A 17,699-nucleotide genomic window follows, 5' to 3' on the forward strand; every position below is an offset into this window, starting at 1 on the left:
AACGTCACACACAGCGGGGGGCTGCAGGCTACACACCGCTCCCCCCACATGGGGATCACAATAGTCTGAGCCCAGGAACAGGTTGATAGAAAATAGGAAAACAACCTAGGTGGGTGTGCGTCCCCCCAATATAATACCCCCATACACAGCCCAAATAATACCGCTTATAGTACCAATATAATACCCCTATACACAGCCCACATAATACCGCCTATAGTACCAATATAATACCCCTATACACAGCCCACATAATACCGCCTATAGTACTAATATAATACCCCTATACACAGCCCACATAATACCGCCTATAGTACCAATATATTACCCTCATACACAGCCCACATAATACCGCCTATAGTACCAATATAATACCCCTATACACAGCCCACATAATACCGCCTATAGTACCAATATAATACCCCTATACACAGCCCACATAATACCGCCTATAGTACCAATATAATACCCCTATACACAGCCCACATAATACCGCCTATAGTACCAATATAATACCCCTATACACAGCCCACGTAATACCACCTATAGTACCAATATAATACCCCTATACACAGCCCACGTAATACCACCTATAGTACCAATATATTACCCTCATACACAGCCCACATAATACCGCTTATAGTACCAATATATTACCCTCATACACAGCCCACATAATACCGCCTATAGTACCAATATAATACCCCCATACACAGCCCACATAATACCGCCTATAGTACCAATATATTACCCTCATACACAGCCCACATAATACCGCCTATAGTACCAATATAATACCCCTATACACAGCCCACATAATACCGCCTATAGTACCAATATAATACCCCTATACACAGCCCACATAATACCGCCTATAGTACCAATATAATACCCCCATACACAGCCCACATACGACCGCCTATAGTACCAATATAATACCCCCATACACAGCCCACATAATACCGCCTATAGTACCAATATATTACCCTCATACACAGCCCACATAATACCGCCTATAGTACCAATATAATACCCCTATACACAGCCCACATAATACCACCTATAGTACCAATATAATACCCCTATACACAGCCCACATAATACCGCCTATAGTACCAATATAATACCCCCATACACAGCCCACATACGACCGCCTATAGTACCAATATAATACCCTCATACACAGCCCACATAATACCGCCTATAGTACCAATATAATACCCCTATACACAGCCCACATAATACCGCCTATAGTACCAATATATTACCCTCATACACAGCCCACATAATACCGCCTATAGTACCAATATAATACCCCCATACACTGCCCACATAATACCGCCTATAGTACCAATATAATACCCCCATACACAGCCCACATAATACCGCCTATAGTACCAATATAATACCCCCATACACAGCCCACATACGACCGCCTATAGTACCAATATAATACCCTCATACACAGCCCACATAATACCGCCTATAGTACCAATATAATACCCCTATACACAGCCCACATAATACCGCCTATAGTACCAATATATTACCCTCATACACAGCCCACATAATACCGCCTACCTATAGTACCAATATAATACCCCCATACACTGCCCACATAATACCGCCTATAGTACCAATATATTACCCTCATACACAGCCCACATAATACCGCCTACCTATAGTACCAATATATTACCCTCATACACAGCCCACATAATACCGCCTATAGTACCAATATAATACCCCCATACACAGCCCACATAATACCGCCTATAGTACCAATTTAATACCCCTATACACAGCCCACATAATACCGCCTATAGTACCAATATATTACCCCCATACACAGGCTGTATACAGGTTTCCCCTATTTCTAGGTATACAGTGGGATCAGTTACCATGTACACTCTCCTATATACACTGCTATGTGGTATAGGGAGGAGACCTTCTCTGTATGAGCTAAAGCAGCCTCTATGGTATAAGGGAGGTCCCAGCAGGTACTAGATACATATCCTGTCTATGATCTGACTGCATATCTGTATCCTGTGTATGATCTGGCTGTATACCTGTGTATGATCTGGCTGTATACCTGTATACCTGTATATGATCTGGCTGTATACCTGTATACCTGTGTATGATCTGGCTGTATACCTGTGTATGATCTGGCTGTATACCTGTGTATGATCTGGCTGTATACCTGCGTATGATCTGGCTGTATACCTGTGTATGATCTGGCTGTATACCTATGTATGATCTAGCTGTATACTGTATCTGTGTATGATCTGGCTGTATACCTGTATACCTGTGTATGATCTAGCTGTATACCTGTACTCTTATGTATGATCTGGCTGTATACCTGTCTATGATCTGGCTGTATACCTGTATCCTGTGTATGATCTGGCTGTATACCTGGGGATGATCTGGCTGTATACCTGTATATGATCTGGCTGTATACCTGTGTATGATCTGGCTGTATACCTGTGTATGATCTGGCTGTATACCTGTGTATGATCTGGCTGTATACCTGTATATGATCTGGCTGTATACCTGTATCCTGTGTATGATCTGACTGTATACCTGTGTATGATCTGGCTGTATACCTTTGTATGATCTGGCTGTATACCTGTATCCTGTGTATGATCTGGCTGTATACCTGTGTATGATCTGGCTGTACACCTGTGTATGGTCTGGCTGTATACCTATATACCTGTGTATGATCTGGCTGTATACCTATATACCTGTGTATGATCTGGCTGTATACCTGTGTATGATCTGGCTGTATACCTGTATCCTGTGTATGATCTGGCTGTATACCTGTGTATGGTCTGGCTGTATACCTATATACCTGTGTATGATCTGGCTGTATACCTGTGTATGATCTGGCTGTATACCTGCATACCTGTGTATGATCTGGCTGTATACCTGTGTATGGTCTGGCTGTATACCTGTATACCTGTATAAGATCTGGCTGTATACCTATGTATGATCTAGCTGTATACTGTATCTGTGTATGATCTGGCTGTATACCTGTGTATGATCTGGCTGTATACCTGTATATGATCTGGATGTATACCTGTATAAGATCTGGCTGTATACCTATGTATGATCTAACTGTATACTGTATCTGTGTATGATCTGGCTGTATACCTGTATACCTGTGTATGATCTGGCTGTATACCTGTGTATGATCTGGCTGTATACCTGTGTATGATCTGGCTGTATACCTGTATACCTGTGTATGATCTGGCTGTATACCTGTATATGATCTGGCTGTATACCTGTGTATGGTCTGGCTGTATACCTGTGTATGATCTGGCTGTATACCTGTGTATGATCTGGCTGTATACCTGTGTATGGTCTGGCTGTATACCTGTGTATGATCTGGCTGTATACCTGTGTATGATCTAGCTGTATACCTGTGTATGATCTGGCTGTATACCTGTGTATGATCTGGCTATATACCTGTGTATGATCTGTCTGTATACCTGTGTATGATCTGGCTGTATACCTGTGTATGATCTGGCTGTATACCTGTATCCTGTGTATGATCTTGCTGTATACCTGTGTATGATCTGTCTGTATACCTGTGTATGATCTGGCTGTATACCTGTATACCTGTGTATGATCTGGCTGTATACCTGTGTATGATCTGTCTGTATACCTGTGTATGATCTGGCTGTATACCTGTGTATGATCTGGCTGTATACCTGTATCCTGTGTATGATCTTGCTGTATACCTGTGTATGGTCTGGCTGTATACCTGTATATAAACTGGCTGTATACCTGTATAAGATCTGGCTGTATACCTATTTATGATCTAGCTGTATACTGTATCTGTGTATGATCTGGCTGTATACCTGTATACCTGTGTATGATCTGGCTGTATACCTGTGTATGGTCTGGCTGTATACCTGTGTATGATCTGGCTGTATACTGTATCTGTGTATGATCTGGCTGTATACCTGTATATGATCTGGCTGTATACCTGTGTATGATCTGGCTATATACCTGTTTATGATCTGGCTGTATACCTGTATACCTGTGTATGATCTGGCTGTATACCTGTATACCTGTGTATGATCTGGCTGTATACCTGTGTATGATCTGGCTGTATACCTGTGTATAATCTGTCTGTATACCTGTGTATGATCTGGCTGTATACTGTATCTGTGTATGATCTGGCTGTATACCTGTATCCTGTGTATGATCTGGCTGTATACCTGTGTATGGTCTGGCTGTATACCTGTATATGATCTGGCTGTATACCTGTATATGATCTGGCTGTATACCTGTATAAGATCTGGCTGTATACCTATGTATGATCTGTCTGTATACCTGTGTATAATCTGGCTGTATACCTGTGTATAATCTGGCTGTATACCTGTATAAGATCTGGATGTATACATGTGTATGATCTGGCTGTATACCTGTGTATGGTCTGGCTGTATACCTGTGTATGGTCTGGCTGTATACCTGTGTATGATCTGGCTGTATACCTGTGTATGATCTGGCTGTATACCTGTATCCTGTGTATGATCTGGCTGTATACCTGTGTATGATCTGGCTGTATACCTGTGTATGACCTGGCTGTATACCTGTGTATGATCTGGCTGTATACCTGTGTATGATCTGGCTGTATACCTGTGTATGATCTGGCTGTATACCTGTATATGATCTGGCTGTATACCTGTGTATGATCTGGCTGTATACTGTATCTGTGTATGATCTGGCTGTATACCTGTGTATGGTCTGGCTGTATACCTGTGTATGATCTGGCTGTATAACTGTATATTATCTGGCTGTATACCTGTATACCTGTGTATGATCTGGCTGTATACCTGTGTATGATCTGGCTGTATACCTGTGTATGATCTGGCTGTATACCTGTGTATGATCTGGCTGTATACCTGTGTATGATCTGGCTGTATACCTGTATATGATCTGGCTGTATACCTGTGTATAATCTGTCTGTATACCTGTGTATGATCTGGCTGTATACTGTATCTGTGTATGATCTGGCTGTATACCTGTATATGATCTGGCTGTATACCTTTATACCTGTGTATGATCTGGCTGTATACCTGTGTATGATCTGGCTGTATACCTGTATATGATCTGGCTGTATACCTGTGTATGACCTGGCTGTATACCTGTGTATGATCTGGCTGTATACCTGTATATGATCTGGCTGTATACCTGTGTATGACCTGGCTGTATACCTGTGTATGACCTGGCTGTATACCTGTGTATGATCTGGCTGTATACCTGTGTATGATCTGGCTGTATACCTGTGTATGATCTGGCTGTATACCTGTGTATGATCTGGCTGTATACCTGTATACGTGTGTATGATCTGGCTGTATACCTGTGTATAATCTGTCTGTATACCTGTGTATGATCTGGCTGTATACTGTATCTGTGTATGATCTGGCTGTATACCTGTATATGATCTGGCTGTATACCTTTATACCTGTGTATGATCTGGCTGTATACCTGTGTATGATCTGGCTGTATACCTGTATATGATCTGGCTGTATACCTGTGTATGACCTGGCTGTATACCTGTGTATGATCTGGCTGTATACCTGTGTATGATCTGGCTGTATACCTGTGTATGATCTGGCTGTATACATGTGTTTGGTCTGGCTGTATACCTGTGTATGATCTGGCTGTATACCTGTGTATGATCTGGCTGTATACCTGTATACCTGTGTATGATCTGGCTGTATACCTGTATACCTGTGTATGATCTGGCTGTATACCTGTATACCTGTGTATGATCTGGCTGTATACCTGTATATGATCTGGCTGTATACCTGTGTATAATCTGTCTGTATACCTGTGTATGATCTGGCTGTATACTGTATCTGTGTATGATCTGGCTGTATACCTGTATATGATCTGGCTGTATACCTGTATATGATCTGGCTGTATACCTGTGTATGATCTGGCTGTATACCTGTATATGATCTGGCTGTATACCTGTATATGATCTGGCTGTATACCTGTGTATGATCTGGCTATATACCTGTTTATGATCTGGCTGTATACATGTGTTTGGTCTGGCTGTATACCTGTGTATGATCTGGCTGTATACCTGTGTATGATCTGGCTGTATACCTGTATACCTGTGTATGATCTGGCTGTATACCTGTATACCTGTGTATGATCTGGCTGTATACCTGTATATGATCTGGCTGTATACCTGTGTATAATCTGTCTGTATACCTGTGTATGATCTGGCTGTATACTGTATCTGTGTATGATCTGGCTGTATACCTGTATATGATCTGGCTGTATACCTGTATATGATCTGGCTGTATACCTGTGTATGATCTGGCTGTATACCTGTGTATGATCTGGCTGTATACCTGTGTATGATCTGGCTGTATACCTGTATACCTGTGTATGGTCTGGCTGTATACCTGTGTATGGTCTGGCTGTATACCTGTGTATGGTCTGGCTGTATACCTGTATACCTGTGTATGATCTGGCTGTATACCTGTGTATGATCTGGCTGTATACCTGTGTATGATCTGGCTGTATACCTGTGTATGATCTGGCTGTATACCTGTATATGATCTGGCTGTATACCTGTGTATGATCTGGCTGTATACCTGTGTATGATCTGGCTGTATACCTGTATACCTGTGTATGATCTGGCTGTATACCTGTGTATGATCTGGCTGTATACCTGTATACCTGTGTATGATCTGGCTGTATACCTGTATACCTGTGTATGATCTGGCTGTATACCTGTGTATGATCTGGCTGTATACCTGTGTATGATCTGGCTGTATACCTGTATACCTGTGTATGATCTGGCTGTATACCTGTGTATGATCTGGCTGTATACCTGTGTATGATCTGGCTGTATACCTGTATACCTGTGTATGATCTGGCTGTATACCTGTGTATGATCTGGCTGTATACCTGTATCCTTTGTGTACTCATCCATTGTTCTCCTCCCCCCTGACCGCCATTTCTCCGCCATCATCTAACGTCTCTTTCTCCTTGTTGTCTCCCTTCCTTCTCTCGGATGGAACCTCCGGTTCTCCCTCCCTGTTTTCATCCATCTTCCCTCCATCTAACTCTCCCAGAGTACAACAGCAAACTCCGGAATATCCGCCAAAGTATGAGCACCCCTCACACCCCCACGCTTCAGCGCCAGCGCTCCTTCACTTTCTCTGGTTTGTTGTGTGGTCTCTCTCTCTGTTCCGCATGGTGTGGTATTGAGGACCCTCCAGGGTCACATGGGTCCCGGGCCCCTTACAGCTGTAGGGGCCCCCGATCCAGGGAGGTGATGGTAAGGTCATTGGAGGAGCTGAGGGGCCCAGAGGTGACCTGCTGAGCATAGTCCATGACCCACAGAGATGACCTGTTGAGCATAATCCATGACCCCAGAGATGACCTGCTGAGCATAGTCCATGACCCACAGAGATGACCTGCTGAGCATAATCCATGACCCCAGAGATGACCTGCTGAGCATAGTCCATGACCCCAGAGATGACCTGCTGAGCATAGTCCATGACCCCAGAGATGACCTGCTGAGCATAGTCCATGACCCCAGAGGTGACCCGCTGAGCATAGTCCATGACCCCAGAGGTGACCTGCTGAGCATAGTCCATGACCCCAGAGGTGACCTGCTGAGCATAGTCCATGACCCCAGAGATGACCTGCTGAGCATAGTCCATGACCCCAGAGGTGACCTGCTGAGCTGGTGGGGAGCGGGCGCTGTGCTCAGTATCCCCCGGACTGTAAATGTGCACAACACACTTCAGAATAACGCACCGCACTGGTCTGACTAACATGGTGGGTGAGCTGGGGGACCCTGGTGTGCTCTGTGCTTGTGTGTGAAGGCATGGGGTGTGTGGGTGTGCGGGATGTGTGTGTGGGGGGGGGGGGGGCGGGGTGTAGGGGGGGGGGGGGGGGGGGGGGGGGGGGGGGGGGGGGGTGACGTGTGGCTTCTAACCATGGAGTTTGCGGCACGGGCCGGGTCTATCCTGCATTCTCTATCACCCAGTTTGTGTCCTTATGAAGTTATGAAACATGTTGGGGAGGACGTCCTGTGTAAGGTGTATATATATATATATATATATACAGACAGGTAAGATGGCGGACGGCCTCTCACTGCCATGTATCACTCCAGGAGTGTATAATATAGGATATCCCGTATCTCAGCTGTGTGATACATCCCTACATAGGAGTGTATAATATAGGGGATCTCAGCTGTGTGATACATCCCTACATAGGAGTGTATAATATAGGGGATCTCAGCTGCGTGATACATCCCTACATAGGAGTGTATAATATAGGGGATCTCAGCTGTGTGATACATCCCTACATAGGAGTGTATAATATAGGGGATCTCAGCTGCGTGATACATCCCTACATAGGAGTGTATAATATAGGGGATCTCAGCTGTGTGATACATCCCTACATAGGAGTGTATAATATAGGGAATCCCATATGTATCTCAGCTGTGTGATACATCCCTACATAGGAGTGTATAATATAGGGGATCCCATACGTATCTCAGCCATGTGATGCAGGTCCCTGGACAGCCCCCTCATCTTTTATAGCTACAAAGCGTCTGTAGTCCTGGAGGACCGGTCCCGTCCATGCATTGGACAGATCCCAGTCATGTCCATGTGTAATACTGCATCTGTCCTGTGGTGGCGCTGCAGAGAAATAAAACACTTTGTGGGAGATCAGCTACAGAGATTCTTGGGGTCTCGGTGATGGATGACTCTATGACCTCAGGACTCCCCATGGTTTATACACCTATAGTCCCGCTCTCTGGACGCGCTCTCTTCCCCCAGAGGTGGCGCTGTCTGCGTAGTACATTATACTGTATTACAGTCTTTGTTATGGCGGCATCTTCCATCATTTATCCTCTCTACTTCCCATTGACAGTGGATCCATAGAGGGGCGAGGACCCTGCATGGCGTTGGCGTTCTGACAGGGAGCCCATATTGATGCCATATGCTGCAGGCAGCGATCTGCTGGATCTCGCCCAGGGTCATCTGAGGCAAAGAGAGGAACATTGCAATATCATAGAAGAAGCTAGAAACTATTGGCTCATAGACCTTTCTGTCTTACTGTTGCAGTACCCTATATTACCTGCGGGAGCGCTGTATCATCTTCAGCCCTTGTAGAAGGCATACATAGGTTCCTGGAGCCCATGCCCCCGCCGCTCCTGCCCCATCACTTCACTTTTACCTGTTCAGCGGTCCTGTAGTTATCTCTGAATCATATAGGTCACCTGCCCCTGGCTAATATAGAAAACGAGGGGCTCATTAGCAAAGATCAAAGTGGACTCCCCTGGTGCTGGAGACTGCCCCCCAGGAACAGGCTCTGATTTTCCCCCCAGGAACAGGCTCTGGTTTGCCCCCCAGGAACATTCTCTGGTTTGCCCCCCAGGAACAGGCTCTGGTTTGCCCCCCAGGAACAGGCTCTGGTTTGCCCCCCAGGAACAGGCTCTGGTTTGCCCCCCAGAAACAGGCTCTGGTTTGCCCCCCAGGAACAGGCTCTGGTTTGCCCCCCAGGAACAGGCTCTGGTTTGCCCCCCAGGAACAGGCTCTGGTTTGCCCTTGTTTGCCTTCAATACGTTCCCTGGAGCGGAGCCCCTTCATCATATTCTCTTCATAAGTGGAGCCTTTCCCTGTGCTCTTCTCATGGGAGGAGCCTTTCACTAAGCTCTCCTCATGGGAGGAGCCTTTCCCTGTGCTCTTCTCATGGGTGGAGCCTTTCCCTGTGCTCTTCTCATGGGTGGAGCTTTTCCCTGTGTTCTCATAAGTGGAGCCTTTCCCTGTGCTCTTCTCATGGGTGGAGCCTTTCACTGTGCTCTCCTCATAAGTGGAGCCTTTCCCTGTGCTCTTCTCATGGGTGGAGCCTTTCACTGTGCTCTCCTCATAAGTGGAGCCTTTCCCTGTGCTCTTCTCATGGGTGGAGCTTTTCCCTGTGTTCTCATAAGTGGAGCCTTTCCCTGTGCTCTTCTCATGGGTGGAGCCTTTCACTGTGCTCTCCTCATAAGTGGAGCCTTTCTCTGTGCTCTTCTCATGGGTGGAGCTTTTCCCTGTGTTCTCCTCATAAGTGGAGCCTTTCCCTGTGCTCTTCTCATGGGTGGAGCCTTTCACTGTGCTCTCCTCATAAGTGGAGCCTTTCGCTGTGCTCTCCTCATAAGTGGAGCCTTTCCCTGTGCCCTTCTCATGGGAGGAGCCTTTCCCTGTGCTCTTCTCATGGGAGGAGCCTTTCCCTGTGCTCTTCTCATGGGAGGAGCCTTTCCCTGTGCTCTTCTCATGGGAGGAGCCTTTCCCTGTGCTCTTCTCATGGGAGGAGCCTTTCCCTGTGCTCTTCTCATGGGAGGAGCCTTTCCCTGTGCTCTTCTCATGGGAGGAGCCTTTCCCTGTGCTCTTCTCATGGGTGGAGCCTTTCCCTGTGCTTTCCTCATGGGTGGAGCCTTTCCCTGTGCTCTTCTCATGGGTGGAGCCTTTCCCTGTGCTTTCCTCATGGGTGGAGCCTCCCACTAGTATGGGAGATGAGACCCAGCAGGATGCCATAGCAGTCACATGACCTGTCTCTCTGGTATGTTCGGCCTTGTCAATAACACAAATAACTAAGAAGAGAGGAGGACTTGTACAATGTGATAATGTTACTGTGTGATATAATAACCTGTGGGAGGCGCCGTGCAGCTTCAGACCCCCCTCCTCCCCACCAGGCTCCATTTCATCCTTGGCTGGAGAACAATGTCTCTTGTTTTCATCTTGGAGAATTTTCAGAGCTGCGTGTTCAGACGCAGGAGTGTTGGTGGGGTCGGGCCGGTCAGGACTTGTGGATGATTAGGAAGGCTCCCGGCCTCCACCCCCATGAAGAAGGGGAGACTGGGAGATGATGATGTGTGTGTGTATATATATATATATATATATATATTACCCCCCACCTCACCCCAGCCTCCACCCCCATGAAGAAGGGGAGACTGGGAGATGATGCACCATCACCACCTTCATCATCTCCCACCATCATCATCATCACCCACCATCACCCATCATCATCACCCACAGTCATCATCATCACCCACCATCACCCCCAATCATCATCATCACACACAGTCATCATCACCCACCATCATCATAATCATCACCCATCATCATCACCATCATCACTATTATCACCCATCATCATCAACATCACCCACCATCATCATCACCCATCATCATCATCACCATCATCATCACCCACCATCATTATCATCACCCATCATCACCCACCATCATTATCATCACCCATCATCACCATCATCATCACCACCTGCTCCCTGGGTCCTGTTGGTGTGATCCTTCCTTAGCCTGCTGCTGGGTAGTGTTTCCCCCATGGACCTCATCACATGACCCTGTATCGTGACATCATGGTGCCTGATCGGAGAGGAGATGGGGGGCTAACCTCCGCTGGACCCCCAGTAGCCCCACAGCAGCTGCAGGAGTTTCCTTTGTGTTCCCCAACCTGCAAAACTACAACCCCCAGCATTCCCTGACAGCCTCAGTTTGAGTGCAGGGCATGCTGGGAGTTGTAGTGGTTGTTATTGGAGTAGAATCCCTTATTCCGCTGCTTGTTGTTTTCTCGATAACACTGATCTCATTGTGCGTCTATTTGACTCTATGGGGAAGGAATGCGCCCCTCCCTGGGGTGGTCTCCTCGCTGCTGCCGCCACCGCCGCCGCTTATTGTTTCCACCAGTTGCTCACAAGTTTCCTCCAGAAGTTGTGGTGTTGGGAGCGGCGTCCTGATCCTATGAGGTCACCGCGCTCCACCTCCCCTCTAAGATTCCTATATGTCCCTTTAAGCCACATGTTATAAGATGATTATAGTGTAACCCCCCCCCCCCCATGGTAGTGTCACATGACATCCAGAGGACCACAACCAATATGGCTGCCATTCCAGCTCCTGTATACTGTCCAGCGGGCCCACTCAGCCTGGGCTCTCATCTGGCATGCTGGGAGTTGTAGTCCTGCATCTCCCTCACCATCACACGCTTTTGTGAGAAGGGTTGGTATCCTGTTGCATTATGGGAGACGAACCCAGGATGGCGCAGTACGGGGGCATCAGGGGCCCCTGTGACTCTCTTGTGTATTTCAGGGGTGCAGACCCGCGACAAGACCCCGGATGAGATCATATCGGTGACACGCAGGAGGACGACCAGTGAGGGGCAGTATAACGACGAGCCCACCGCCATCAGCCCCACCAGAGTGCGCTCCCCCGTACGCTGCGTCTCACCTGAAGTCTTCAACACCATCGCAGCCAACCCCGGAGGACGACCAAAGGAGGTAAAGACCCCCTCATCCCCACCGCCCCTGGGTGACAACCAACCCCGGAGGGCGACCAAAGGAGGTAAAGACCCCCTCATCCCCACCGCCCCTGGGTGACAACCAACCCCGGAGGGCGACCAAAGGAGGTAAAGACCCCCTCATCCCCACCGCCCCTGGGTGACAACCAACCCCGGAGGACGACCAAAGGAGGTAAAGACCCCCTCATCCCCACCGCCCCTGGGTGACAACCAACCCCGGAGGGCGACCAAAGGAGGTAAAGACCCCCTCATCCCCACCGCCCCCGGGTGACCACCAACTCCGGAGGGCGACCAAAGGAGGTAAAGACCCCCTCATCCCATCCGCCCCCGCCCCTTGGTGACAACCAAGCCCGGAGGGCGACCAAAGGAGGTAAGGACCCCCTCATCCCCACCGCCCCCCCCCCCGGGTGACAACCAACCCCGGAGGGCAACCAAAAAAGGTAAAGACCCCCTCATCCCCACCGCCTTCGCCCCTGGGTGACCGCCAACCCCAGAGGGCAACCAAAGGAGGTAAAGACCCCCTCATCCCCACCGCCCCCACCACCGGGTCACAACCAACCCCGGAGGGCGACCAAAGGAGGTAAAGACCCCCTCATCCCCACCGCCCCTGGGTGACGACCAACCCCCGAGGGCGACCAAAGGAGGTAAAGACCCCCTCATCCCCACCGCTTCCGCCCCTGGGTGACAACCAACCCCGGAGGACGACCAAAGGAGGTAAAGACCCCCTCATCCCCCCCGCCCCTGGGTGACAACCAACGCCGGAGGGCGACCAAAGGAAATAAAGACCCCCTCATCCCCACCACCCCCGCCCCTGGGTGACAACCAACCCCGGAGGGCGACCAAAGGAGGTAAAGACCCCCTCATCCCCACCGCCCCTGGGTGACAACCAACCCCGGAGGGCGACCAAAGAAGGTAAAGACCCCCTCATCCCCACCGCCCCTGGGTGACAACCAACCCCGGAGGGCGACCAAAGGAGGTAAAGACGTCCTCATCCCCACCGCCCCTGGGTGACAACCAACCCCGGAGGGCGACCAAAGGAGGTAAAGACCCCCTCATCCCCACCGCCGCTGGGTGACAACCAACCCCGGAGGGCGACCGAAGGAGGTAAAGACCCCCTCATCCCCACCGCCCCCGCCCCTTGGTGACAACCAACCCCGGAGGGCGACCAAAGGAGGTAAAGACCCCCTCATCCCCACCGCCCCCCCCCCCTGGGTGACAACCAACCCCGTAGGGCAACCAAAAAAGGTAAAGACCCCCTCATCCCCACCGCCCCCGCCCCTGGGTGACAACTAACCCCAGAGGGCAACCAAAGGAGGTAAAGACCCCCTCATCCCCACCGCCCCCGCCACCGGGTGACAACCAACCCCGGAGGGCGACCAAAGGAGCTAAAGACCCCCTCATCCCCACCGCCCTTGGGTGACGACCAACCCCCGAGGGCGACCAAAGGAGGTAAAGACCCCCTCATCCCCACCGCTTCCGCCCCTGGGTGACAACCAACCCCGGAGGGCGACCAAAGGAGGTAAAGACCCCCTCATCCCCACCGCCCCCGCCCCTGGGTGACAACCAACCCCGGAGGGCGACCAAAGGAAATAAAGACAACCTCATCCCCACCACCCCCGCCCCTGGGTGACAAACAACCCCGGAGGGCGACCAAAGGAGGTAAAGACCCCCTCATCCCCACCGCCCCCGGGTGACAACCAACCCCGGAGGGCAACCAAAGGAGGTAAAGACCCCCTCATCCCCACCGCCCCTGGGTGACAACCAACCCCTGAGGGCGACCAAAGGAGGTAAAGACCCCCTCATCCCCACCGCCCCTACCCCTGGGTGACAACCAACCCCGGAGGGCGACCAAAGGAGGTAAAGACCCCCTCATCCCCACCACCCCTGGGTGACAACCAACCCCTGAGGGCGACCAAAGGAGGTAAAGACCCCCTCATCCCCACCGCCCCTGGGTGACAACCAACCCCGGAGGGCGACCAAAGGAGGTAAAGACCCCCTCATCCCCACCGCCCCTGGGTGACAACCAACCCCGGAGGGCGACCAAAGGAGGTAAAGACCCCCTCATCCCCACCGCCGCTGGGTGACAACCAACCCTGGAGGGCGACCAAAGGAGGTAAAGACCCCTCATCCCCACCGCCCCTGGGTGACAACCAACCCCGGAGGGCGACCGAAGGAGGTAAAGACCCCCTCATCCCCACCGCCCCTGGGTGACAACCAACCCCGGAGGGCGACCAAAGGAGGTAAAGACCCCCTCATCCCCACCGCCCCTGGGTGACAACCAACCCCCGAGGGCGACCAAAGGAGGTAAAGACCCCCTCATCCCCACCGCCCCCCCCCCCCCCTGGGTGACAACCAACCCCGTAGGGCAACCAAAAAAGGTAAAGACCCCCTCATACCCACCGCCCCCGCCCCTGGGTGACAACTAACCCCAGAGGGCAACCAAAGGAGGTAAAGACCCCCTCATCCCCACCGCCCCTGGGTGACGACCAACCCCCGAGGGCGACCAAAGGAGGTAAAGACCCCCTCATCCCCACCGCTTCCGCCCCTGGGTGACAACCAACCCCGGAGGGCGACCAAAGGAGGTAAAGAACCCCTCATCCCCACCGCCCCCGCCCCTGGGTGACAACCAACCCCGGAGGGCGACCAAAGTAAATAAAGACAACCTCATCCCCACCACCCCCGCCCCTGGGTGACAACCAACCCCGGAGGGCGACCAAAGGAGGTAAAGACCCCCTCATCCCCACCGCCCCCGGGTGACAACCAACCCCGGAGGGCGACCACAGGAGGTAAAGACCCCCTCATCCCCACCGCCCCTACCCCTGGGTGACAACCAACCCCGGAGGGCGACCAAAGGAGGTAAAGACCCCCTCATCCCCACCGCCGCTGGGTGACAACCAACCCCGGAGGGCGACCAAAGGAGGTAAAGACCCCCTCATCCCCACCGCCCCTGGGTGACAACCAACCCCGGAGGGCGACCGAAGGAGGTAAAGACCCCCTCATCCCCACCGCCCCTGGGTGACAACCAACCCCGGAGGGTGACCAAAGGAGGTAAAGACCTCCTCATCCCCACCGCCCCCGCCCCTTGGTGACAACCAACCCCGGAGGGCGACCAAAGGAGGTAAAGACCCCCTCATCCCCACCGCCCCCCCCCCCCCCTGGGTGACAACCAACCCCGTAGGGCAACCAAAAAAGGTAAAGACCCCCTCATCCCCACCGCCCCCGCCCCTGGGTGACAACTAACCCCAGAGGGCAACCAAAGGAGGTAAAGACCCCCTCATCCCCACCCCCCCCGCCCCCGGGTGACAACCAACCCCGGAGGGCGACCAAAGGAGGTAAAGACCCCCTCATCCCCACCGCCCCTGGGTGACAACCAACCCCCGAGGGCGACCAAAGGAGGTAAAGACCCCCTCATCCCCACCGCTTCCGCCCCTGGGTGACAACCAACCCCGGAGGGCGACCAAAGGAGGTAAAGACCCCCTCATCCCCACCGCCCCCGCCCCTGGGTGACAACCAACCCCGGAGGGCAACCAAAGGAAATAAAGACAACCTCATCCCCACCCCCCCCGCCCCTGGGTGACAACCAACCCCGGAGGGCGACCAAAGGAGGTAAAGACCCCCTCATCCCCACCGCCCCCGGGTGACAACCAACCCCGGAGGGCGACCAAAGGAGGTAAAGACCCCCTCATCCCCACCGCCCCTACCCCTGGGTGACAACCAACCCCGGAGGGCGACCAAAGGAGGTAAAGACCCCCTCATCCCCACCGCCGCTGGGTGACAACCAACCCCGGAGGGCGACCAAAGGAGGTAAAGACCCCCTCATCCCCACCGCCCCTGGGTGACAACCAACCCCGGAGGGCGACCGAAGGAGGTAAAGACCCCCTCATCCCCACCGCCCCTGGGTGACAACCAACCCCGGAGGGTGACCAAAGGAGGTAAAGACCTCCTCATCCCCACCGCCCCCGCCCCTTGGTGACAACCAACCCCGGAGGGCGCCCAAAGGAGGTAAAGACCCCCTCATCCCCACCGCCCCCCCCCCCCCTGGGTGACAACCAACCCCGTAGGGCAACCAAAAAAGGTAAAGACCCCCTCATCCCCACCGCCCCCGCCCCTGGGTGACAACTAACCCCAGAGGGCAACCAAAGGAGGTAAAGACCCCCTCATCCCCACCGCCCCCGCCCCCGGGTGACAACCAACCCCGGAGGGCGACCAAAGGAGGTAAAGACCCCCTCATCCCCACCGCCCCCGCCACCGGGTGACAACCAACCCCGGAGGGCGACCAAAGGAGGTAAAGACCCCCTCATCCCCACCGCCCCTGGGTGACAACCAACCCCGGAGGGTGACCAAAGGAGGTAAAGACCTCCTCATCCCCACCGCCCCCGCCCCTGGGTGACAACCAACCCCGGAGGGCGACCAAAGGAGGTAAAGACCCCCTCATCCCCCCCGCCCCCCCCCCCCCCCTGGGTGACAACCAACCCCGGAGGGCAACCAAAAAAGGTAAAGACCCCCTCATCCCCACCGCCCCCGCCCCTGGGTGACAACTAACCCCAGAGGGCAACCAAAGGAGGTAAAGACCCCCTCATCCCCACCGCCCCCGCCACCGGGTGACAACCAACCCCGGAGGGCGACCAAAGGAGGTAAAGACCCCCTCATCCCCACCGCCCCTGGGTGACAACCAACCCCGGAGGGCGACCAAAGGAGGTAAAGACCCCCTCATCCCCACCGCTTCCGCCCCTGGGTGACAACCAACCCCGGAGGGCGACCAAAGGAGGTAAAGACCCCCTCATCCCCACCGCCCCCGCCCCTGGGTGACAACCAACCCCGGAGGGCAACCAAAGGAACTAAAGACAACCTCATCCCCACCACCCCCGCCCCTGGGTGACAACCAACCCCGGAGGGCGACCAAAGGAGGTAAAGACCCCCTCATCCCCACCGCCCCCGGGTGACAACCAACCCCGGAGGGCGACCAAAGGAGGTAAAGACCCCCTCATCCCCACCGCCCCCACCCCTGGGTGACAACCAACCCCGGAGGGCGACCAAAGGAGGTAAAGACCCCCTCATCCCCACCGCCGCTGGGTGACAACCAACCCCGGAGGGCGACCAAAGGAGGTAAAGACCCCCTCATCCCCACCGCCCCTGGGTGACAACCAACCCCGGAGGGCGACCGAAGGAGGTAAAGACCCCCTCATCCCCACCGCCCCTGGGTGACAACCAACCCCGGAGGGTGACCAAAGGAGGTAAAGACCTCCTCATCCCCACCGCCCCCGCCCCTTGGTGACAACCAACCCCGGAGGGCGACCAAAGGAGGTAAAGACCCCCTCATCCCCACCGCCCCCCCCCCCCCCTGGGTGACAACCAAC

The 17,699-nt window shown here is 52.6% G+C and overlaps 1 protein-coding gene across 7 annotated transcripts in view; it reads left to right on the forward strand.

Annotated features, from left to right (window-relative positions):
• Nucleotides 1-17,699, forward strand: part of TNS1 (tensin 1) — a 362,619-nt gene that overhangs the window by 279,308 nt on the left and 65,612 nt on the right. For 4 of the 7 annotated variants that reach the window (XM_069982318.1, XM_069982317.1, XM_069982319.1 and 1 more), the window contains 2 exons: nucleotides 7,101-7,190; nucleotides 12,135-12,322. In XM_069982318.1, the coding sequence (XP_069838419.1) occupies nucleotides 7,101-7,190; nucleotides 12,135-12,322 (278 nt within the window). The remainder of the gene's footprint in view (nucleotides 1-7,100; nucleotides 7,191-12,134; nucleotides 12,323-17,699) is intronic. The other 3 variants (XM_069982323.1, XM_069982324.1, XM_069982321.1) reach the window with 2 other exon arrangements.

The sequence above is a fragment of the Dendropsophus ebraccatus genome, chromosome 9 (assembly GCF_027789765.1).
Source record: "Dendropsophus ebraccatus isolate aDenEbr1 chromosome 9, aDenEbr1.pat, whole genome shotgun sequence".
Lineage (NCBI taxonomy): Eukaryota > Metazoa > Chordata > Amphibia > Anura > Hylidae > Dendropsophus > Dendropsophus ebraccatus.